This window comes from the organism of the source record quoted next, unplaced genomic scaffold (assembly GCF_019419815.1).
Source record: "Pyrus x bretschneideri cultivar Hongxiangsu unplaced genomic scaffold, Pyrus_bretschneideri_v1 Contig100, whole genome shotgun sequence".
Lineage (NCBI taxonomy): Eukaryota > Viridiplantae > Streptophyta > Magnoliopsida > Rosales > Rosaceae > Pyrus > Pyrus x bretschneideri.
In genome coordinates, this window is record NW_025999392.1 from 463635 (window position 1) to 487844 (window position 24210).

The 24210-nt window shown below is 36.1% G+C and overlaps 2 protein-coding genes across 2 annotated transcripts; both read right to left on the bottom strand.

Annotated features, from left to right (window-relative positions):
* Positions 1-83: 83 nt before the first annotated feature.
* Positions 84-6130, bottom strand: LOC125470482 (IAA-amino acid hydrolase ILR1-like 6). The gene is made up of 5 exons (XM_048569608.1): positions 5518-6130; positions 4757-4882; positions 1382-1696; positions 1159-1287; positions 84-729 (listed from the first exon to the last, which is right to left on the bottom strand). The coding sequence occupies exons 1-5, from the start codon at positions 6046-6048 to the stop codon at positions 346-348; spliced, it is 1485 nt and encodes a 494-aa protein (XP_048425565.1). The 5' UTR covers positions 6049-6130; the 3' UTR covers positions 84-345.
* A 4930-nt stretch (positions 6131-11060) lies between these two features.
* LOC125470429 (acidic leucine-rich nuclear phosphoprotein 32 family member E-like) lies at positions 11061-13277 on the bottom strand. The gene is made up of 2 exons (XM_048569429.1): positions 13047-13277; positions 11061-11396 (listed from the first exon to the last, which is right to left on the bottom strand). The coding sequence occupies exons 1-2, from the start codon at positions 13275-13277 to the stop codon at positions 11061-11063; spliced, it is 567 nt and encodes a 188-aa protein (XP_048425386.1).
* Between the last annotated feature and the right edge of the window lie 10933 nt (positions 13278-24210).

Sequence of the window (24210 nt, forward strand, 5' to 3'; positions counted from 1 at the left end):
TTTACTTCTTACACATCCCTTGTTAATCTGTCATTTGATCTTCTTTAATTCATTTGATCCGACATTCGAAAGTTAGAAGAGTATTTGAGAAGTAAAAAGGGGTGTGTGAATATCACACCCCTAAATATATTACAACTTGCAAAAATTATTAGGCAGAACATGCTTCTTCTTCTATTAGATACCTTTACACCAAAGAAAAGAGGGACAAATCTTACCCTATACTTAGTCCCTTAATCCTAATTAAGCACTCAAATTTAAAGAGCACATCATCCTTGATTCCTTGTGCCTAATTGAGACAACAACATCATCAATAATATTTGACCTAGCCGCTCGATTTACTTAAAATCACCCGTCTGTGATCACCCGCGACCGCTCGTTGAGGTACCTTTCTGCAATTGTGGCATGAATTGCAGCCCCAATGGGCAAAACATCTTCGTCAATGAAAAAATAAGGAGAGTGACCTGTGTGTGTGGAACCCAAGGTCTCGTTTCTGATCCCGATGTAGAAGAAGCCAGCAGGGATGACCTCCGAGTAGAATGAGAAGTCCTCCGCCCCCATCATGGGTGGCACCACCCTGAAGTTAGTGGGGCCCAGCAAATCGACGGCCACTTTGGTCACATGCTCATGCATTTTCTCATCGTTCACTGTTGGTGGGTATATGGTGTTCTGGTTTTTGAAGAAGTCTACTGTTGCTGAGCATCTGTAAACGCTTGCTTGCTCCACAATTACCTGTTTGTCAAATGCAGATTAACTGTGTCAACTTTGAATCGATGCCAATGATTAAAGATAAAGAAAATAAAGTATCTACCCATTAGAATTGAATGACCTACTTAGATTGCGTTTACTAGTGTAGAAGAACTTCCATGCAACTATAACATCGCGATTGTAGTATGTCAAGTTCATTAGATGAGAAATTTAAATATGATATTATGTGATTACTCGAAATACCGTTATTATGGCATCCCAAAGTGTAAGTTTATCTCTTAAGTAAGTAGAAAAAAGCTGATGTTGAATCGTCATATCATATTATCCTTCCAATTTTAATAAGATAAGTAGAGAAATATTCATGTCACAGGATTACTCCACGCTTGTCATTTATCTCTCTTGTTCCGTGAATGCCTAGAACCAATATTGGAGAAGATATAAAAGGTTACAAACCTCTTCAATTCTTTGAAGAATTCTGTACAAACTTGTGTTGGAGAAAGCCCTGAAAGTACCGCCAAGTACCACAGTGTTTGGTATCATCCCAAGATCATCGCCTCCATTGAATGCAGTCACAGAAACAACCTGAGTGCATGGTAAAACGACATATGTTAAGGGTTTGTCACAGTTTTCTTCTCAAATTAACAGTTTTGCCATGTCGAAAGATAACTTAACGTACCTGAGAGTCCAAGGGGTTTGATTCTCGAGACACGATGCCCTGCAAGCTGACGACAGCTGCGGCAGCAGCCAAAACAGGGTCAGTACAGATGTGGGGGCTTTCAGCTTGGCCCGTGGTTCCACTGATAACAGCTCGGAAGAAGCCACAGCCGGCTAGGAGAGGTCCAGCCCTTGAACCGATGACGCCAGTTGGGTGCTCATGGGATACATGAGCTGCAAATATGGCCTCCACATCCTCCAAAGCGCCATCTCCGATCATTCTCTTTGCACCATTACCGGCTTCCTCCGCCGGCTGAAATAGCAATATTACAGTTCCCTGTGTTTGCAACGGTGTAAATTGTCAAACAATATGTCAAGTCGAATGACTCGAATCAAACTTGAGACGATAATAATTAAGTATATCGCTTGTATTTAATAAACATAAATAATAATTGCCGATAATAATTGTTTTTGTCTAAAATAATAATATACTAACATAATAATTAATAGTCCAGTTAAAATATGAGATATAATAAAAAAGTGGTGTTTAACTTTTTATTTTTTTTTAACAAACAATATTTTCCACTAAGAGGGTGATGGAATGGGTTAAGCGTCACAATAGGTTAGCAATAATATGGTTTTAATTCGTTTTTAACGAGAATCGAGTTTAAAACTTTTCACTTGCAAGTAAAGAAAAATATTACTATAGTACTAAGTGGCAAGCAGTGTTTAATTCTAACTTATGTCATCTTTAACGGAAACGTTTTGTCAATCATCACCGTTATGTGACGACAAACAACCCACAAACGTTTTTCTTGGTAAAAAAATGTGATTCCAGTCCACAAAGTTAGGGAAACCAAGGAATCGGTATACAAAGACTGCTAACAACTTAATTTATTCTCCATTTAGATAGAACAAGCTTCTTGACTCAAATTATCAAACATATTATTGTATTAAGCAGTCGTTTAAGCCAAAGCCAAATGGGTACGGTTTTTTTTTTTTTTTTTTTTTTTATAACAAAAATATGGTTACGTTTTAAATATTGGTATAGTTTACATATGACAAAGAGGGTTTTTTTAAAAAAAAAATTTGCTACATTATATGAATGGGTACAAATAAAAGTTTAAAATATTGGTACCAAAAAAATTAAATATATGGGTACGAATTCAAACTAAAAATAAAATACATACAAATTAAAAAAAAAAAAGTTGCAAATTAAAATGATTACAAGTTAAAAATATAAAAAAATATAATACAAAATTTAACTATAAATATAAATATATCAAATTCAACGTTTCTAACATCAAATGAATGTATTTAAAAATGATTAATAACCTTGTTATATATGTACACACGCATGTTATATGATTCCAACATTTGACCCATCAGCCAGCCATCGGTTTAACAATTAGCGTCGTATTATTAGACCTAAGACCAACGACACCAGACAGGGATAAGGATTATTATATCTCAATCGATTTCATATCTTCCTTACTTAGACAGGCACACCTTAACTGATCCACATGCTCCACTCACACTCCAACACAAAAACAACTAATCTCTATTCATTACGGGAGCTTTTTTGTTCATCATCATAACTACGGTGTATGTGCACCATATACTTAATCATTTGTCACATATCCTTTCACCTAATTCTAGTTAATTTTCACATTAAATATTACTTTTTCAATTTTGAAAAAAATTAAACAAGGTTAAATGGATAGACACGTGACAGATGATTAGATGTATGATAAGCATACATCATAGTTTATGGCGGTGAGCAAAAATGCTCCCGTTCATTATAAATTAACACTTTATATTTTAGAAATTGATCTCATGTGTTCTATTATTACATATAAGGTGCTTTCCATACTTGAAAAGTCTAATATACCTTCATATTTCTTTTTTGAACAAACAATATTATCTAGATTAAGGGAAAGAAGATAAGCTTAAGTCTCACAATGGGCTAGCAATAATATGGTTAAAATTCGCCTTTGATGAGAATCGCACCTAAGATCTCACTTACTGATGAAGATAAATATCACCTAGACCATAGTACTAATTGCATATTTATGAAAATAATTATTAAACTACATGCGTAAAATCACAAAAAAATTAAAATTACAAGGACCAGAGCGTCCAAAGTACACAGACCAAAACTCATAAGTACCTTATTTTCTGCTCCTCTTAGGATACCTGCGTGCACATGTTATGTACAAGGGAATATTTGTCCTTATGTCAAATTTCAAACCCAACAGGAGAGGGATGATATGTGTGTGATGTTATACCCAAAATATCAAAGTAAAAACAACTTTAAGGACACATCCAATTCCACAAGGAATCTTAAAACCATCTGAGTGATCCTTTGTAAACCAATATTGTCCATAGAATTCGAATATGTGATTTATTTCTAGTACTCTTCCTAAGATTTTTTTTTGGCCATAAAATCGCCCACACGAGGAAAGGAAAAGGAAAAAGGAAAAAAAAAAAAGGAACAAGATTAGTTTGCTACGTGTTTAATAATTGAAAACTAGTACAACATCTATAATTATTCCACTAATTAAGTGAACGTTTAGGAATAATAGAAAGAAAAGAAAAAACCCTTTAAGCCAATAAATGTCAAAATGTAGGGTTTTTTTTTTCTTCTCAAAAGTGAAACTCATTTATATTTAACAACGTGAAACGAAGTAGAGTACACTAGATTATATAATACCAGATAAAAAAGAATGATTTCTATCCAACTCAAACATGAAAATCATGATATGAAAGTGCAATTTAAACTAAAGGCATTTATGTGTTGCTTGATTACAATCACGTAGATTATATTAAAAAACAAACATAAGGAAATTAAGAAATGAAATGAAAGAGAAAATGCAATAATATAGTTTAGTACTATTCATTTTCACTTGTAAGTGAGAGGTTTTAGGTTTGATTCTCGACATAAGTGAATTTGAACCATATTATTATGATTCGCTTATTGTGAGGTTTAACCCCTTCCTCCACCTCTTTAATAAAGATAATATCACTCGTTCGCTTGTTCGAAAAGAAAGGATAACTTGAAGAGAAAAGTAAGTTTATCATTTCCTTTTTTTTTAAGATTTAATTTCATCTATGGAAGAACCAACAAAAAAAACCCTGAATAGAAGCACGTGAAAAACAAGCTAGTAAATGACATTGGGAATCGAGTTCATGGCCAGAGTCTCTAGGGTAGCCCTACCCCCTCCCTGGCCTTTAGCCCTACAACTGTAGTCAAGTAAAACAAGACAAACTCTGACATATTTGGTTTTAACAAATTATTAAAGGTTTTCATCTGATATAATTTTAATTTTTAACTAATTAAGGATTAAGTAAGCAACTGTTGCAAGAAATTATTGATAATGTGTTGAAACCAAATTACCTTGAGAAGGTGCTCACGGCTCTTCAAGAGCTTGGCAGCGCCAATTAGCATAGTCACATGCGCATCGTGCCCACAAGCATGCATTTTGCCGGCTACTTTGCTCTTGTGCTCCCATTCCACAGCCTCCTACAATTACATGAGTAATATTCCCCACATTATATATATATTTTTTCTTCACAATCTGTCAAGACGATATTTCAAACAAGTTGCATTCGTTGACAAACATCATATCTTTTTTGTATTTTTTTTTTTTTTGTCCATCTCTTAATCACATATCCTTTATTGTCTATGTACTTCTCTGACACAAATATCTAATACAAGAATCTAGAACAAGTACATGTGTTTTCTTTATAAAAATAATATTTATAAGAAAGGGAATAAAAAAACATTTGTAAGATCTCCGAACTTTTGTTTTCGCGTGAGCATTAGAAAAGAAAAATAAAAACCTATATACATTATGTTATATTCAAGATTTTAGCCTATGATGTCTCGTGAAATTGAAATTTGTATCTCTTTGTCAAAATTTAGAATTCAAATGCAAGTGTACGGCATGCATAACCAATCTAAGAAATACTCTATCTAATTCTTTTCAAATTTTGAAATTAAAAATGATTTTTTTTTTATTTTTTATTTTTATGTATTTTAGGGAAAAAAACAAAGAGAGAAACAGAAAGAAGAGTTGAAGCTTCATGTACGCCGCAGACCTGTAAGCAGCTTCAAGTCGAAGCGAAAAGCATAAAAAATAAATAATAATAAAATACCTGAATTGGAAGAGCGTCCATGTCAGCTCTGACGGCGACAAGCGGAGGACCGCCGGTTCCGATCCAAGCTCGGATTCCGGTCTTCGCCAAAGGAAACCGGTAACCGATGTCCAACCGGTCCAACTCATCCCGAACCAACCGGCTCGTCTCGAACTCCTCGAAAGCGAGCTCCGGATGCTCGTGGATCCTCCGCCTCACCGTCTTCAGCCACTCCATATTCTCCGGCCGCTTCGCGAAGCTCAAAACAGCTTCCGAGCACGCCTCCGTCCAAACCTCGCAGCTCGGCCAAGGAGACGGAGACGACGTCGAGGGTGACGGCGGAGATGTTAGCCCGTGGAGGCTCAGATTCTTTCGAGCTTCGGGGCTTGGCTTGCATCTGGGGCAACAGTTATCGAGCTCGACGAACGGGTGGCTGTGATCGCCGGACGACGTCGGTTCCGCGGGTGAAATTAACGAACCGAAGAGGAAGACGGAGATTATGAACACCGAATTTATGGAAAATAATTTTATTTTTATTTGATCAAAATTCATTTTTTTAGAGAGAGAGAGAGAGAGAGAGAGAGAGAGAGAGAGGGTTTGGGTTGGGGATGGAGTTATGGAAAAATTATGTGAGAGAAAGAGAGATGAGGAGAGTTGAATTCATCGGTGGGACGGTGGGGGGAATTTGAGCACGTGGGGATAAAAGGGGCAAATGAGGGAGGAGGGGAAATTGACCACGTGGGGTGGGGGGTTTTATTGTTTAACGAAGGAGCTGGCTCCTGAGGAGTGAGTGTGGCGTCGAAATTCCAAGGCCAAACTGTCGGGATCGGTTAGTCTCGTCGACGCCCAGCTTGCCATCGTGTCTCTCTTTTCTACTGTAACTTCCATCGTCGCAACTTTTCGCACCAAAATGTTTATCTCAGGCCATCTTAAAAAAAGATGTTAAATTTTTAATTCAACAGCTTACATAACACTTTGATATTTTTAAATTTTTTTTTCACGATGTTAAATTCTAAATTATTATAAATGCTAAGTCAATAAAAAGCATGGTCAATCAACAATCTGTTATAATAAATGTTTAAACCAATAAAAAAAACTAATAAAAGTAATTTTTTTGGGTGACATTCATTTATAAAGGAATTTGAAATTCATACAGTACATGGAGGATAAGGTACAAAATAAATGGTCTCAATAAAAACCTTGTCGAGAATTTTAATCTAGTCGAAGGGAAAAAGAGCGTCTCACACCTTAGTTACAAAGATAAACTATCCTCCATAAGGAGATCTTAATGATATCAGGGGGATTCTTCAAACCACACTCTTCATTACTCACTTGAACGTCCCAAACGTGCCAATCGATAAGCCACTTTATTGGACTCTTTTCGGGTATGGAGAGCTCTTGTTTTGGGGATTAAACGGAGAGAATGTCTTGTGTCATTAATTATATGCCCCACTGATGTATCATCATCTGTTGTCATTTTACAACAACCCCTTTACTACCAGTCCATGTCATGTCAAATAGAAATTGTCATTTCGGTTGGAAAACTATTACATGAAATAAAAAGCCTTTGGGCAATCCAAATACAAGCATAGCCCAAAAGAAAATACAATAGAAATGGCCAAAAAGAGCAAGCTCACAACATAAAAAACCTAGATCTAGAAGATTGTTGACCCCACCACAATAGCTGTGCGGCCATTGCCGATCCGCCACTAAGAGGAAAAACCCACAAACAAGCTAGATGAACAAAAAATGGGAGTGAGTGAGTGAGCCATCCACATAAAAAGCACTCCCATAATCCTATCAATTAGTGCTAAAAATACTTTAGCAACCACTACAAGAAAACATGGCTTAGGTGGTGACAGACATTCGTCACATAAACAAGAAAATTCGTCACATCTGACAATATGTGACGAAATTCTAAGGTCACCAATGCATCACCTCTACAGCTGACCTATAGTCCATGTGACGAATTTTATTTTCACCACATTTTTTCAGTATACGTGACACAACATTCATCACTTAATAACAATATGTGTGATGAATTATATGTCACTTAATAACAATATGTGCGACGAATTATACATCATCAAATACAAAATTACGTGACCTATTTTTTTGTCTCGTATCAGGTTTATAAGTGATGATTTTGTAGTCATCCAATATGATACCAAATGATATAGTTTACACTAAGTGACACTGAAAAGGTCACATATTCCTTTATATGTGGCTCAACTTACATCACATATGTTTAAATCAAATACCTTTCTAGAAATAATAACAACGAACTAATTGTTTTTCTTGTTTCGTAATCTAGAATTGCAATTCATAACAATTATAAGGTAATACCTCACATTTTCATTAATCAACAATTAAAACACATAAGTCAAATACATTCACCAAATGTACATCCCAAAAGTTAAAGTCATGGTGACCTATCTCAAAAGAGAAGTTTAAAACAGCTTGAGGTGCCTAACAAAACATAGCTTGAGGTGCCTAACAAACGACAGCTTGAGGTACCAACAAAAGAGAAGTCTAAGCAGAATAATCAAGAATAGTAACACCTATATATAGATATCTTGGGTACTAACAAATGACAAGTCCAAGGCACATTTAGGTGCTAATTAACAAAAGAGGTGCTATATGTGCTAACAAAAGAGGTGTACCATGTGCATACTTGAAACTAACCACAAAAGACACAATATGGACATCATTCCTCTTCCAAATCATGTTCTTCCAGCTCAGGATAAGTATTTTCACCCTTTAAAATATCACCATCAGATTATGAGAGTTGTTAGTCTTCTCTTGACTTGCAGCAATAAATGCCTTGATTTTTGTGAACAGCTTTTCATCATCATTACGTAAATCCAATCAAGCTCTCAATTGTTCATTCGCTTGTTTCAATTTGAGGAAATCATCTGACAGAAGCTTGATCTGAGATCTCATATCAGTTAACTCGGAACTTGATGCCATAGAAGAAATGCAACCAGAGGTATCCATACGAGGAAAAACACCTACACCATTAATTGATTTTCCCTTCCTCCCGAGGTTTTCAGCCATGATTCCAAACTCATCATCGAATGGCATATGTATGGAATCTGATGGTGTACCTTTAGGTGCTTCTTAGATCAGCTTCTCCCTTATTTCATCCTTCCTTTTCTTCATGTTATCCTTTCATAATTAAATAGAAACAATTTAGTTTCTTTCAATTCCAAACATTTCAGCTATAATATGCTTAAGAAAACACAACTTGACCACTTGTATGTTATCCTTATCTGATGCAGAAGCAAATCACCATGCAAAACCTGTATGTAAACATGATTTGTAGTTTCTATTTGACTATGGATTAAATTGGACTAGGCACATATAATGTTTTTCTCAACAAGTAACAAACGCAAAGTTAGCATAAGATATATTAGTGGGACAAACAAGTAGTATCGTGTCAATTTTGCATGTTTATTTCAACTGTGTTTCTTAAGTTGTATCTTGTCAATTGTAAAATTTTAATCTCCAGTGCATTTGAAATGACAAAAAATAAGTGGCCCATGAATGGCTTACATATTTTTCTCGAGCAACATCATTGATCCACTGGTCGTTCTTGTCTTTGTGAAAAGCACCCCAATTGTCAATCACTGATAATGAATATCCTTTCTGTTTAATAATGAAGATACAAATGTGAGAGTGCATAATGAGTATTATAGGTACTTTAGTTTCATTACCTTGTGAGCTGTCCTAGCATGTTGGATGAATATCCTTGCTCCTTCCTTGTGGTGATACTTCAGTTTCTTCCTATTATTAGCATTTTGCTTTGAAAGCTCCTACATTACACAAGTGGTACGTAACAAGCAAAAGAAGAGTTAGTATTGTAAAGGTGTACAATTTGGGAAGCTCCTATCTCCTCAACTTATACATATTCATATATTTGAGTTGTACATATTTGTTCGAATGCAATAGAATACCACTATCTAACATCTTCTCCAATCAATTAGAATCTAATTTTCATAAACACTATATCCAATGGTTTTTGCTCTCATTCTCTTGTAGACGTTCTCAAATTTTACCAACCTGAAATGTAGAACTAAAAGCAATGAATAGCCTAATAAATGAAAACAAGCTTTGCATTCGATTATGCCTAATACCAATAAAATACATGTAAAAGCATGTGAAGAAGTAGAGGTTATTTATCAATGAAGAAGCAGAGCTTATTCATCAATAACATACATGTACAAGCTCTTCATTATATATATATATATATATAAGCTCACCAGTGAAGAAGCATAGCTTATTTATCACAAGCCCTGCATTCGATTATTTATCACAAGCTTATATATATTAATACCAACAAATACATGTAAAAGTTAATATATTCTTATATATTAACTTTCAATATTAAAAAAAAAAAAAGGACTATTCTATGCTCATTCCATTTATTACAAAATCAACTTGTGATAAAAAAAAAAAAAAAAATTGTTGTTCAACGATATAAGAAAAAGTTGGCATCTAATTTGGATGTATATTAGAAAATGATGTATAGAATGCATACCAAAAAGTGGGTAGTAGTGTAAACATTATCTCATAGCTAGTCCCGGTGACTCTTAGGTCTCCCATTCCATATTCGATCATTTGGTAGATTAGTTCATCCTCTTGCAGGTGTTCCACATGACAAGTAGTACTTATACAATTGGTGCCTAAACACAGAGTACAACTTTGCCGTCTTCTTATCAACATATTCAATTATCTTTGGATGAGATAAGTCCACCACAAATAATACCTATATTATCAAGCATAAATAGATAAAAGTGAGTGCTTGAAATTATTATGAATAAACTAAATTAAAATCAAACTCACAAGCAACTTATTCCGCAGTGTCCTCTTTTCTGAAGATGGGACCTTCATTCATTTCTTGTAGCAAACTGACGAGTGAGTCCGAACAATATTCCCTATCTCGGTAGTGAAAAAACCTGATACTACCAAACCACTTGGAACTTGAAGTTTGAAATCAAATATGACTGGCATCTTCTTCCCATTATTTGCCTCCAAAATATCGTGGAGGCCTTTCCCGCATGACTTTCCACATGTCATCTTTTTGACATTAAAGTTAAAATTTGTCTCTAAAAATTAAAAAAGAATATATGCATTGATTAATTTTATGACTTGTTTAAAACAACATTAAAAGATCAACTCCTAAATAAAAATGTTGAAAGAATTGTAAGTAGCCATTCTCAAATACCTAAGTTCATGTTTGCTGGCTTTTCTGGTGAAGAAGTAGGTGGTGGAGGAGGTGGTGGTGGCGGAGGTGGCGGAGGAGGTGGTGGTGGCAGAGGCGGAGGTGGGGCGTCCCTCACCGTTTCACCCTCTTTCCTCATTGAGTAGGAGTTGTCATCTAATAAATTTAAAAAAAAAATTTTATGTATGTAACAGACTAACACCATGGATAAATCATTATAACCATAAAATAATAAACATTAATTTGTTATAAATAATATGACTATTAGTAAATATATAAGCAAATAGACTATTGGAGAATATAAATATTGATTTATAATGTACAGATCTCACCATAATCATCAATCAATATCTGTGTCACAAGTTGCAACCCCTTCCTCCGTCTCCTCCTCATCCTTATCATTTTCCTCTTCCTCCTCATCCCCCTCTTTCTCCTCATCCTCCCCCTCCTTCTCTAGCCCTAACATTCTTCGTACCTCTTTGTCATTAGCATCAAAAGATTCAGAATCAACATCATCTCTAGATAATTCAATATTAACTTCATCATCCTCGTTCAGGATTGGTCTCATGAAAATTTCATTTTCATCTACATAATCATCATCGTCTTCATCATTATCATGGTCCACACTATCATCATCTTTGTCAGGAACATCCCAAACGTGCCTATGTTGAATCTTCTACACAACTTTCCAAGGATGGCCCAACTTTAAGTCATCAATGTAAAATACTTGATGTGTTTATCTAGCTAGCACATATGGATCACTATCATACCACCGATTATTTACATTGACTGATGTAAGATGATAATCCCGAATAAATCTTTTTCCTCTGGTATCTATATTGTACCATTGACATTTGAAAAGAATCACCTTATAACCTCTTATAAATTGTACTTTAATGACATTAATTAATCGGCCATAGAAGTTACATGGTTCACCGTTGTGTGCCCCTGGTGTCATTACCCTACTGTTATGCGTTGTACGATTTTGATCAACTTGTGTGACCAAATAGCGAATGTCGTTCATAATACAACCTGTGTATTGGACAGTACGTCGATCCGGACCTTGGGCTAATGAAAAATTTTCTTCACTCACCAATCTAGTTTCTTGATAATACAATGACGTGACCTGCTGCCTAAACCATTCAGGAAACAACTGTTTATGTCTCAGTTGTACATTGACATGATTATCTCTTTCCAAAATCTGGATATGATCACTGCATACATATATATATATATATATATAAGTTAAAGTTGTAGAATTATAAATATTTTTATTAGACAATATGGGGTGACTGATGTTGCCAGATTTTATGTTCTTTCTTTCCATGGGATTCTCTATTAAGTATAATCCCTTAATTTGAGGAAGATTGACATCTAGATGACTTGTTGATAGTTGTGTCCTAGCTACTTGCTACACTCCCTTAATCTAAGGAGTGACAACTTTAGGGTTTACCGGGTTAATAGGATTTGCCAAGGTAGGGTTGCTTGTAACCTTCTACCTCATTATATATCCCCCTTGTACATTCAAACAAACTTAAAGTTTTGCACAATTTCAATATATGTAAAACCATTACTATCACATACCTCTTAAAGTCTTCTATTTCTTTACAATGTCTAAGATATACCAATATGCCACTTCTATATCTTCCCTCGAAAGTTCAACCAGTACACGAGCTCCAAATGGACATGCTTTTTGTGTAAACACTGAGAGCAATAGATTGGGATCACCACCGTCATCGTTTCTTTCTAGTCAAGTGAATGGAGTCTCAACATATCACACAAATACATTGGGCAAAAAGTTAAGGACTCGTATGCCAAGTGTGCTTCCATAATAGAGCCTTCAGGGTGAGCTTTGTTACATATAGATTTCTTGTACAAGCCTAACAATCTATTAAATGAACAATTATCAGTAAGTAGAAAGACACACTTAATGCAATTAAAGTAAATCTGATGGCATTTTACCTTTCTACAGGACACATCCATCGGTATCTGATTGGTCATACCAATTTTGCTTCATGTGGTAAGTGTACTGTTCAGTGAACCATGGGAACAAAGAATGCAGGCAGGAATATGTTCTCTAGTTTGCACAATATGTGGATAATGTCTTTTTCCAACTTATCAATATCAGAAACAATCAGTGTCCTTGCACATATTTGTTGGAAGAAAATTGACAGCTCAACAAGTGGGCCATATATTTGTTTTTTCAAATGTTTTCTAACTCCCATTGGAAGCACACGTTGCATCAACACATGACAATCATGGCTCTTCAAACCTAACACCTTCCTTTCATCCACACTCACTTTATGAGATATATTTGTTGCATAACCATCTGGAAAATTGATTTCAACCAATGCAAGAAATCTTTACGCTCAGATGGCTTGAATACATACTGAGCTAAAGGCTTATCCAATATATTACGTGCATTTAGTTTCAAATGAAAACTTTCCCTGATATTCATGTCTTGTAAATCCATCCTCGCCTTGAGGGTATCCTTTGACTTCCTCGTATTCAGCAATGTCCCGATCAAATAATCAAATATACTCTTCTCAATATGCATAACGTCAAGATTATGCCTAATCTTTAATTTGGACTAGTATTCCAACTCAAAAAAAAAAAAAAAATACTCTTCCTTGTCCAATTTAATTCTTCAGCATTCCGTTTCCTCTTCCTATCTTTATTGCTATCATGTTTACCAAACTTATGGGGTACAAGGTAATCAAATTAATCAAGTATACCATTGCCTGAGAATTCTCTTGGACAATGCCTCATCTCTCAACGACCATTAAATAGTTGAGTATTTTTGCACCATGAATGATTTATAGGTAAATAACGACGATGACCAATATGACAATACTTACTTCTCAACTTGGTGTATGATCCATCCTCATTGCACATCGAACATGCTAACTTACCATGAGTGCTCCAACCGGATAAATTTCCATAAGCACGAAAATCATTAATGGTCCACATAACAGCTCCACGCAAATTAAATGTACTCCCAGTCATCTTATCATGAGTTTGAAAGCCATTTCCCCACAATTCCTTAAGCTTGACAACTAATGGGCGCAAATACACATCAATCTCATTTCTAGGTGCTTTTGGCCCACGAATTAACAAGGTTAAAAAAGAGAATGGTTTTTTCATGCATTTCCAATGGGGAAAATTATATGGAAATATAACAACTAACCACATACTGTACGACTTACTTATATATGAAAATGGAGTAAACCCGTCACTTGTAAGGCCCAATATGATATTTCGTGGGTCTTGAGCAAAATCAGGGTACATTTGGTCAAATTCTTTCCATGTGTTAGAGTCTACTGGATGTCTTATTGTGTCCAAATCATTAACTCTTTTGTCCTTGTGCCACCTTATGTCTTCACTTGTATGTCTCTACATGAACAACCTTTGTAGCCTGGGTTTAAGTGGAAAATATCATAACACTTTTCTTGGAACCTTTTTTCTTTGCTCATAATGACTATCTTTATACATTGGCTCATTACAAATTGGACATCTATCTTTCTTTTCATGTTCTTTATAGAACAATACACAATCATAATAGCAAGCATGTATATTCTCACACCTTAATCCAAGACTTTTCAATATCTTCTTGTACTCACGGAACGATTCTGGAACACTGCTTGGTTTGGGACACATCTTCTTCATCATTGCTAGCATCTTATCAATGGCCTTGTTTGTCATGTGTTTATAAACTTTGTCGTGAATTAATTCAACAACATAAGACAAAACTGTATATTGATTGCATCCGGCGTATAGTTCCTTTTAAGCTTCACGAAGCAACATATCATAAGTATCAACATCTACCCTAAGAGCATTGGTCATATCTCCGCCCCACATGGTATCTTGGACCCCCATTGTATCTTGATCTTCATCATCATCATCATCATCATTATGCATTCTTCCAAATGCATCATCCATCATATTAAACATGTTGACACTAGAATTATTAATCGGCTCGTTGTTCGTAGACATTGAAGACTCTCCTTGCACTTGATTAATATGCTCACCATGATTTATCCATGTATCATAATTCATATCTATACCAGAATTCAATAAATGGAGATGAACATCTTCAGCTGAGTGAAAAAATCTGTTATGACAAACTCTACAAGGACACAGTATCTGATTATTCTGGTTCACATGGTAACAAGCAGCATCAATGAATGATTGGACCCCTTCTCTATACTCGAAACTAAGGCGATTCCAACAACGAATCCATTGTCTATCCATAACGTCAGATCACTTCAATACTACTATTGGGCGCAAACTTTGATATATTCTAATAGGTTGCCATAAAAATTTTAAAAAATTTGTTAAGATAGGCATATAATATAGCAAAGATGAATTTCAATAGAACAAAGAAAGCAACGATAGGCATACAATATTGCAAAGATGTATTTCATATAACTGGAAATTCAAGATTAGGAAGATAAGCATTCACACCCATCTAACTACAATTTTTTTATTTTTTATTTATTACTTTTATTTTTTTAAAGCATGCCATTTAAGTATTCACACCCACATTGTAAACCGTAATTTAGAAATATATATCAACTGTAAGACTAAGTCCTAACTCCTCATCCAAAAGAAACTTTTAAGTTGTTACTCGGTCAACAATATATGTTGGACAGGTTTTATATTTTTGAATATTTTTTTTTCAAAGATTATTGTGATTAGCTTCCATCGTTTAATCTGGAGGTGATTTTGAATTTTGAATTGTAGCTTGTAAATAGGATTTTCAATGATGTAATATGTATTGAATTATAAATACATGGCACCCTACATTATTAAGGGTATGCAAAACCATTGAAGAAAACCTTGTTCATTGTTTTTTTTTAGTTTCCCGCAATTTTCTACTTTTATAATCTTCTGTGATTCTCTAGTTCTTTATGGTACTCAGAGCCCCATAAGTCCAATGACAGAAGATAATTTTTTTTTTCTACCCACCATGTCCTAGATTAATCCCCCACCTGCAGTCCATACTGCAAATATGTCTTCCTACATGACTACTATTGTGAACATGAAACTATATAGGACTAACTATCCGCTGTGGTTAGCCCTGATTCTAGTCGTGATCTTATGGGCTATGTCGATGACATCATCGTAAAATTTAATTAAACGACAAAAATAGAAAAATCTTCTACCTCAATAACACGAGTGAGATTTCTACTGCTAGGTTTCTCTTCTCTGCACATACTTAGAATGATCTATTCCACCCAAAAAAAATTCCTTACCAAAGGTGGCCAACAGGGCCGACAAACCCAAATCCGAACAAGCTGGTAGTACCTACTCTTTTCCAGTCGATCTTTAACTCTTCATCTTCACCCTGTACACGAAGACAAATAAGTTAGTCTATTATCGTGGGAAACTAATTAGCAGCCTATTTGATAGCAACGTCTTGCAGGCATACATTTGATCATTTAATATAAAACAAAATGTTGAGAAATTCCAAAACTTCTATGTTATATTCTCTGATATATGTAGCCGAAAATTGGGGACTCTGCACAAGGTGTTATGCTTAACATCTTTTCAGAAAGTGTTTGGTACATTTACAACAGAAAAATCGTTTTAAAACATTACCAAAACATATCCTGTTTCTCTAAACTAAGAAAAATATACACTATGAAGAAGTAGTTTAATATCCTCTCCAAAATATGTGATCCTCCAAATCATGAGATAAAGAAAATGCAGCTACCAAACCTTTTCCCTAAACATGGAGAAAGACTTAAATTGAACGGGTTCCCTGCCACTTACACATGGAATTGTATTATTCAACACCATGCGACAGTGAACCTGCTCAATGTAAGTTGCTCACAAGAAACCATATCCGCTTGGTGCCACATTGACCCCATTATTAAGCAACATATCCGACACTTCTTGAGGATTAAAAAAATAACAAGCACAATGAAAGTCTTTTCAAATCTCATGGTAACAATTCAATAAACATTGACAAATGAAATAAACAAATACAGAGGTCATCCCAAGCATGAAAGCAATTCCACAAACACAGACACATAAACACAAGCACAAGAGGTAAAGAAGAAAGTAACCATTCTTCGAACAATGAAACGAGATATTTCAAATTTTTTGCAAGACACAAAAGAAACTAAGTAGGTGTTCCCTTGCATTTCTATAAACTGATGATATTTGTGTTTTCACATAATGCTCTTACAGAGTCTTTAAGTTCTACTTGAAAAATACTCCACTCCCATCCCCATATTAACTTTAAAAGACAAATGTGCACTTGTGGAAATTTTAAGTTTGTTTGAATGTATTTTTCATAGATTGATTGAATGTACAGGGAGGATATATAATGAGGTAGAAGGTTACAAGCAACCCTACCTTGGCAAATCCTACTAACTCGGCAAACCCTAAAGTTGTCACTCCTTAAATTAAGGGAATGCAGCAAGTAGCTAGTACACAACTATCAACAAGTCATTTACATGTCAATCTTCCCCAAATTAAAGGATTAGACTTAATAGAGAATCACATGGAAAGAGGAAACATAAAATCTGGCCTCATCAGTCACCCCATATCGTTTAATATCCATATGTAGCATCAGTCACCCCATATCGTCTAATAGTACTAATTAGCCAACAAAAACCATACTCCATGCGCTAAATGCTCTCATAAATATCATTTTACATTTCAAGAACATACCACCAGACTTTTCCCCAACAAGTTCATCAACTGGTCAATCCTTCTTACTTAAATAGCACTTGAATAAGAAGATTCTGGTCCGTCCCACACTAAGCGAAAAACCTGCTCCATAACAATGTAAAAAAAAAACCTCTAAGAAAATGCACCTAATATCAAGTAAGGACTTATATATATTGTACTTCTTAAAAATTAAACTTGCGTTGTGCTGATATTTCAAAAATTTGTTCATCGTAACTTGTAAACATAGATAAAGTATCATTATCAACTTAACTAAAAGGCAAATCGATTCAAGAACTACTAAATATATGACCCTATATCACGGAGCCTGCTTTGATCGATTCATCCTTAATACCATTTGGTAAAGGCCATCCCAAGCATGAAAGTAATTCCACAAACACAAACACATAAACACAAGAACAAGAGCTAAATTATCAAATGTAGGAGAAAACAAGAGAGATCTATATGGGAAAACAGTGAATAACATAGACCAATTTAAGTAAAATTTCAAATTTTCACAGTTGAGACAAATTTACAAGAGTGAAATCAAGAAGAGTGCAGTAATTTCAAGAGATAGAGAGAGATTTAAGTACCTTTTGATTAGAAATTGGGAGAAAGGATAGCTAAGAAATTAGGTCTTCTTAAATAAAAGAGAGTAGAGTACGAGTGCACGCAGTTGAGGTTTGAGGAAGATAAAAGCGTGATGCAGTCATGGCCGCCAACAATCCGTCATCGGCAAAGTTGAGAGACTAAGAGACGAAGTAGGGTGGAAGTAGAATAGATGAGTTTTAATTGGGGCTTTGTTTTTATGTTTTTTTTTTTTTTTTTTAAATTTTTTCCCTCTGCCTTTAGTAAAACAAATGGTGATGAATTGACTTTTCTTACATACGTAGGTCACCTAATCTTAGGTTATGTGAAGAACCCAATCTTTTCATCACCAGTGAAAACAATTGGGCGGCAAAATTTGGCGCCAAAAAATTTGTGAGGAATTTAGGCTTGCTATGTGACGAACAACATTTCAAAATTGTTTTGTATCCCACAGTAGTATGTATGTGACACTTTTTTTTTTTAAATTCCTCACTTATTATACTAAAATGTGATGAATTTATAGGCGTCACATAAAATATCGTCACCTAATCCATGTTTTCTTGCAGTGAACCAACTAGCACCAAAATGTATCGCGAATGAGAAACAAGCAATGGGCTAAGTAGCAAAGTCGGTAGTGGAGGACTAACGACGGGGACAAGCAACGGAGGAAGAAAGAGGCATAAAAGCCTAGATATAAGATGTGCTCCGGGAGGTTGAGACAAGCTCAATGAAACTAGAAATTAAGAAGGTTATCGAAAACAAGGAAGAGAAATAAACTAAGAAACCTGGAGCGAGGGGACCAGAATATAGGAGGGAAGAGAGGAGCTGGGAAGAAGTAGGGGGCGCAAGACTAGATGGGGGAAGGAAAAGGATTTGAGGGGGGGGGGGGAAGGGGGTATCAGGCCAGAGAGGAAAAGGAAAAGGAAAAGCAAGGGTTCTGTGTGAGAGAAAAGGGGGAGCCACTAAAGTTTGTAGGATTCGAAAGTTCATTTTGGGAGGGGGGAGGGGGGTTGGGTTCTGTGCGAGAGAAAGAGGGAACGGTTAGGGTTCCTTGGTTCCTTGTGTAAGAATATAAAGATAGGAAAGTGATGAAGAAGCATAATTGAAGTAATATAATACCCCATAAATAAATAATTATATAATTAGAAACCTATTATTTTCTATACATTCATAGAGCTCAAAGTACCTCACTTTTAATTAAATTATATAAATTAGGAGAAATATCACTAGGTCAACAAATAATAGTAGTTTAATGAGAGAAATTTTTGTTCGAAAAAATGAGAGAAAAAAAAACCCAAATCGACAAATCAAGAATAGTATCACTAGTCATAATGTTTTTTTTCCTTTTCTTTTAGATATTAATTTTATGTTAATGGCTTTTTTCTTTTAGATACCTTGAAATACCTTGTAGCTTTTGTACTTAAATTTAACTGAAAAATAGACAGCATGAGCATCTCCAAAAGAGATGTTACATAAAATAAGTCAAAATTTTATTTAATTGTTGATATGACGAATTGAATGTAAATGCTAAATCGTCTTATTTCAAATGAAGGTGTCAAATATAAATTTATTAATATATTGAGCCCATAATTACATTAACTATTAAAATACAATTAAAATTAAATAGAACCATGCATTAAAAAAAAAAAATTAAAGGTGCCAATTAATACTATGATTTAAAGGTCTTAGGTTCGATTCTCGCCAATAGCAAATTTAAACCACATTATTACCAGCTCATTAGTGTATATAATATCATTTGTTCAAAAAAAAAAAAAAAAAATTAAGGGCATTTGACTCCATCTTTGTTTGCTATAAAAGAAGGTAACTAGAAAGCAAAGAGTCGAATGACTCAACAGCCATGTCATATACCACATCTCCTTTTGAGAACACCTCGATGTCTTTTTGTCCGAGATGATGTAGTTAACATCTACTTTGGAGACTTGGAATAGAAATGTCAAAATTATAACTGATGGCTGATGTGGCAATCTAAAGTTTTATGTCAAATTTTGTGTTTCTTTAACCAAATTGTCAAATATTATTTTCTTATTAATGTAGAGCTTTACATGGTTGTATTTATTAAAAGAAAATCGTTGAATTAAAATTTTTATTAGTTGAAATGTTAGTGGAATAATGAGAACTTCCTAGGAAAATCCATTAGGTAAATTGGTGGCAAAATTCTGGTGGAATGGGGTCGACGAGGCTAGGAAAATCCATTGGGTGGCCTAGGATAAACTCTGCTTACCAAAAGCTGAGGGTGGCTTGGGTTTCAGGAATCTCTATGGTTTTAACCTTAGTTTACTAGCCAAACGAGGTTGGCGGCTCGTTCATGATCATTCATCTCTGGTGGCTAAAGTTCTCAAAGCCAAGTATTTTCCCAAATTTTCCTTTTTGGAAGCAAAGGTGGGTAACAAGGCATCTTACTGTTGACACATTGCTTGTTCTGCTAGATATATCATTAAGGCGGGATCCAGATGGCAAATTAGGACGGGAGTGGATGTTGACATTTAGGCTAATCGCTGGGTGCCCCTCCTTCCAAATTTTGGGTTATTTCCCCTAAGCCTAGCAGGTGCCTTCTTTGGTCAGTTGATCAGCTTATTGTGGCCTAACAATGGAGATATAAGCCTTCTCTACTCCCTGTTTTCAGATGTCGAGGTGGAGGCAATTCTCTCATTCCCTCTCAATGTTCGGAAACCCAATGACTTTTTAATTTGGCATTTTGATTCCAAAGGCTCATTCACAGTTTAAAGTGCATATCATGTGTCGCTGAACTAGATCAACTGGAATTCTTCGTCCCCTGTGAGGCCCTTGACTGGTTCTAGCATATCAAAACTATGGAAACACATTTGGAATGCTAAAGCCTCGCCTAAAATCAAGATCAGTGCTTGGCGAATTTGTCACAACGTCATCCCCACCCGGGCTAACCTCGTTCGCATGCATATTAGTTCTGCTTTGTCTTGTGTTTTGTGCAATTCCCTTTGTGAATCTTCCCTCTATCTGATGCGGGATTGCTTATTTACGATCAACACTGATGGCTACGCCACTTGGTTATGTTCTCGTGGATCTGCACACTTTGTCCATTTGTGAATGGGGTCTTTCTCTTGTTGTAAACCTTAGTAGAACCAACTTCGATATTGTTCTTATGATCTGGTGGGCCATCTGGGGGGCCAGAAACAACCGGCTTGGAAATGATGTTATTGATTACCCCGACATTGTAGCAACTAAGTCACTAAACTATGTGCTATACTTTGTCAACTCCACTGTTTTTCCCTGATCTCTTAGCTCGGAGCTGTCGTATGCTAGATAGTTTATTCCTCTCTTGGGTACTCTTAAGATTAATGTTGATGGTGCTTGGAGTGAACAATTGAGATTTAGTGGTGTGGGTATTATAATCAGAGATGACCAGGGGGTTTTGTGGTTGCACGGGCATTGGGGTTTGACTTTATTTTCTTTCTTCTCCAAGTGGAAGCTCTTATAATTAGAGAGGGTTTGTCTTTGGTGTTAGAAGGTGTCTCAATGCAATTATTATTAAGAGTGATTTTCCCCAGATGGTAAAAACGCTACTTGAGAGCTCGACTCATATGTCCATTGTCGGTTACATTATCGAAGACACTAAAGTAACTCTTCTTGGGATCACTAGAGCTTCAGTTGCTCATATGGTTTCAACCTTAGTTTACTAGCCAAACGAGGTTGGCGGCTCGTTCATGATCATTCATCTCTGGTGGCTAAAGTTCTTAAAGCCAAGTATTTTCCCAACTCTTCCTTCTTGGAAGTGAAGTTGGGTGACAAGGCGTCTTACTATTGACACAATACTTGTTTTGCTAGATATATCATTAAGGCGGGATCCAGATGGCAAATTAAGACGGGAGTGGATGTTGACATGTAGGCTAATCGCTAGGTGCCCTTCCTTCCAAATTTTGGGTTCTTTCCCCTAAGCCCAGCAACTGCCTTCTTTGGTCGGTTAATCAGCTTAGTATGGCCCAACAATGGAGATATCAGCCTTCTCTACTCCCTATTTTCAGATGTCGAGGTGGGGGCAATTCTCTTCCTCCCTCTCAATGTTCGGAAACCCGATGACTTTTTAATTTGGCATTTTGATTCCAAAGTCTTATTCATGGTTAAAAGTGCATATCATGTGGTGCTGAACTGGATCAACTAGAATTCTTCATCCTCTATGAGGCCCTTGACTGGTTCTAGCATATCAAAACTATGGAAATGCATTTGGAATGCTAAAGTCCTGCCTAAAATCAAGATCTGTGCTTGGCGAATTTGTCACAACATCATCCCCACCTGGGTTAACCTCATTCGCAGGCATATTAGTTCTGCTTTGTCTTGTGTTTTGTGCAATTCCCTTTGTGAATATTCCCTCCATCTGATGCCGTTTTGCCTATTTGCAATCTATACTAATGGCTACCCCACTTGGTCATGTTCTCGTGGATCTGCACACTTTGTCCATTTGTGAATAGGGTATTTCTCTTGTTGTAAACCTTAGTAGAACCAACTTCGATATTGTTCTTATGATCTGGTAGGCCATCTAGGGGGCCAGAAACAACCAGCTAAGAAATGATGTTATTTATTACCCTGACATTGTAGCAACTAAGTCACTAAGCTACGTGCTATACTTTGTCAACTCCACTGTTTCTCCCCTATCTCCTAGCTTAGAGCTACCGTCTGTTAGATGGGTTATTCCTCTTTCGGGTACTCTGAAGATTAATTAATGCTGCTTGGAGTGAACAATTATGATTAAGTGGTATGGGTATTATAATTAGAGATGACCAGGGGGTTTTTTGGTTACACAGGCATTGGGTTTTGACTTTATTTTCTCTCTTCTCCAAGTGGAAGCTCTTGCAATTAGAAAGGGTTTGTCTTTAGTGTTGGAATGTGTCTCAATGCAATTATTATTGAGAGTGATTTTCTCCAGATCGTGAAAGTGCTACTCGAGAGCTCGACTTATATGTCCATTGTCAGTTACATTATCGAAGACTCTAAATTAACTCTTCTTGGGATCACTAGAGCTTCGGTTGCTCATATGGTTTCAACCTTAGTTTACTAGCCAAACGAGGTTGGCGGCTCGTTCATGATCATTCATCTCTGGGGGTTAAAGTTCTCAAAGCCAAGTATTTTCCCAACTCTTCCTTCTTGGAAACGAAGGTGGGTAACAAGGCATCTTACTGTTAACACATTACCTGTTCTACTAGATATATCATTAAGGCGGGATCCAGATGGCAAATTAAGACGGGAGTGGATGTTGACATTTAGGCTAATCGCTGAGTGCCCCTCCTTCCAAATTTTGGGTTCTTTCCCCTAAGCCCAGCAACTACCTTCTTTGGTCGATTGATCACCTTATTATGGCCCAACAATGGAGATATCAGCCTTCTCTACTCCCTGTTTTTAGATGTCGAGGTGGATGAGATTCTCTCCCTCATTCTCAATGTTCGGAAACCCAGTGACTTTTTAATTTGGCATTTTGATTCCAAAGGCTTATTCACGGTTAAAAGTGCATATCATGTGGCGCTGAACTGGATCAACTGGAATTCTTCGTCCTCTATGATGCCCTCGATTGGTTTTAGCATATCAAAACTATGGAAATGCATTTGGAATGCTAAAGTCCTGCCTAAAATCAGGATCTGTGCTTGGTAAATTTGTCACAACACTATCCGCACTCAGGCTAACCTCGTTCGTAGGCATATTAGTTCTGCTTCGTCTTGTGTTTTGTGCAATTCCCTTTGTGAATCTTCATTCCATCTGATGCGGGATTGCCTATTTGCCATCTACACTGATGGCTACCCCACTTGGTCATGTTTTCATGGATCTGCACACTTTGTCCGTTTGTGAATGGGGTTTTTCTCTTGTTGTAAACCTTAGTAGAACCAACTTCGATATTGTTCTTATGGTCTGGTGGGCCATCTGGGGGGCTAGAAACAACCGGCTAGGAAATGATGTTATTGATTACGCCGACATTGTAGCAACTAAGTGACTAAGCTACGTGCTATGCTTTGTCAACTCCACTGTTTCTCCCCTATCGCCTAGCTCGGAGCTGCCGTCTGTTAGATGGTTTATTCCTCTCTCGGGTACTTTTAAGGTTAATGTTGATGGTGCTTGGAGTGAACAATTGAGATTGAGTGGTGTGGTATTATAATCATATATGACCAGAGGGTTTTGTGGCTGCACGGGCATTGGGGTTTGACTTTATTTTCTCTCTTCTTCAAGTGGATGCTCTTGCAATT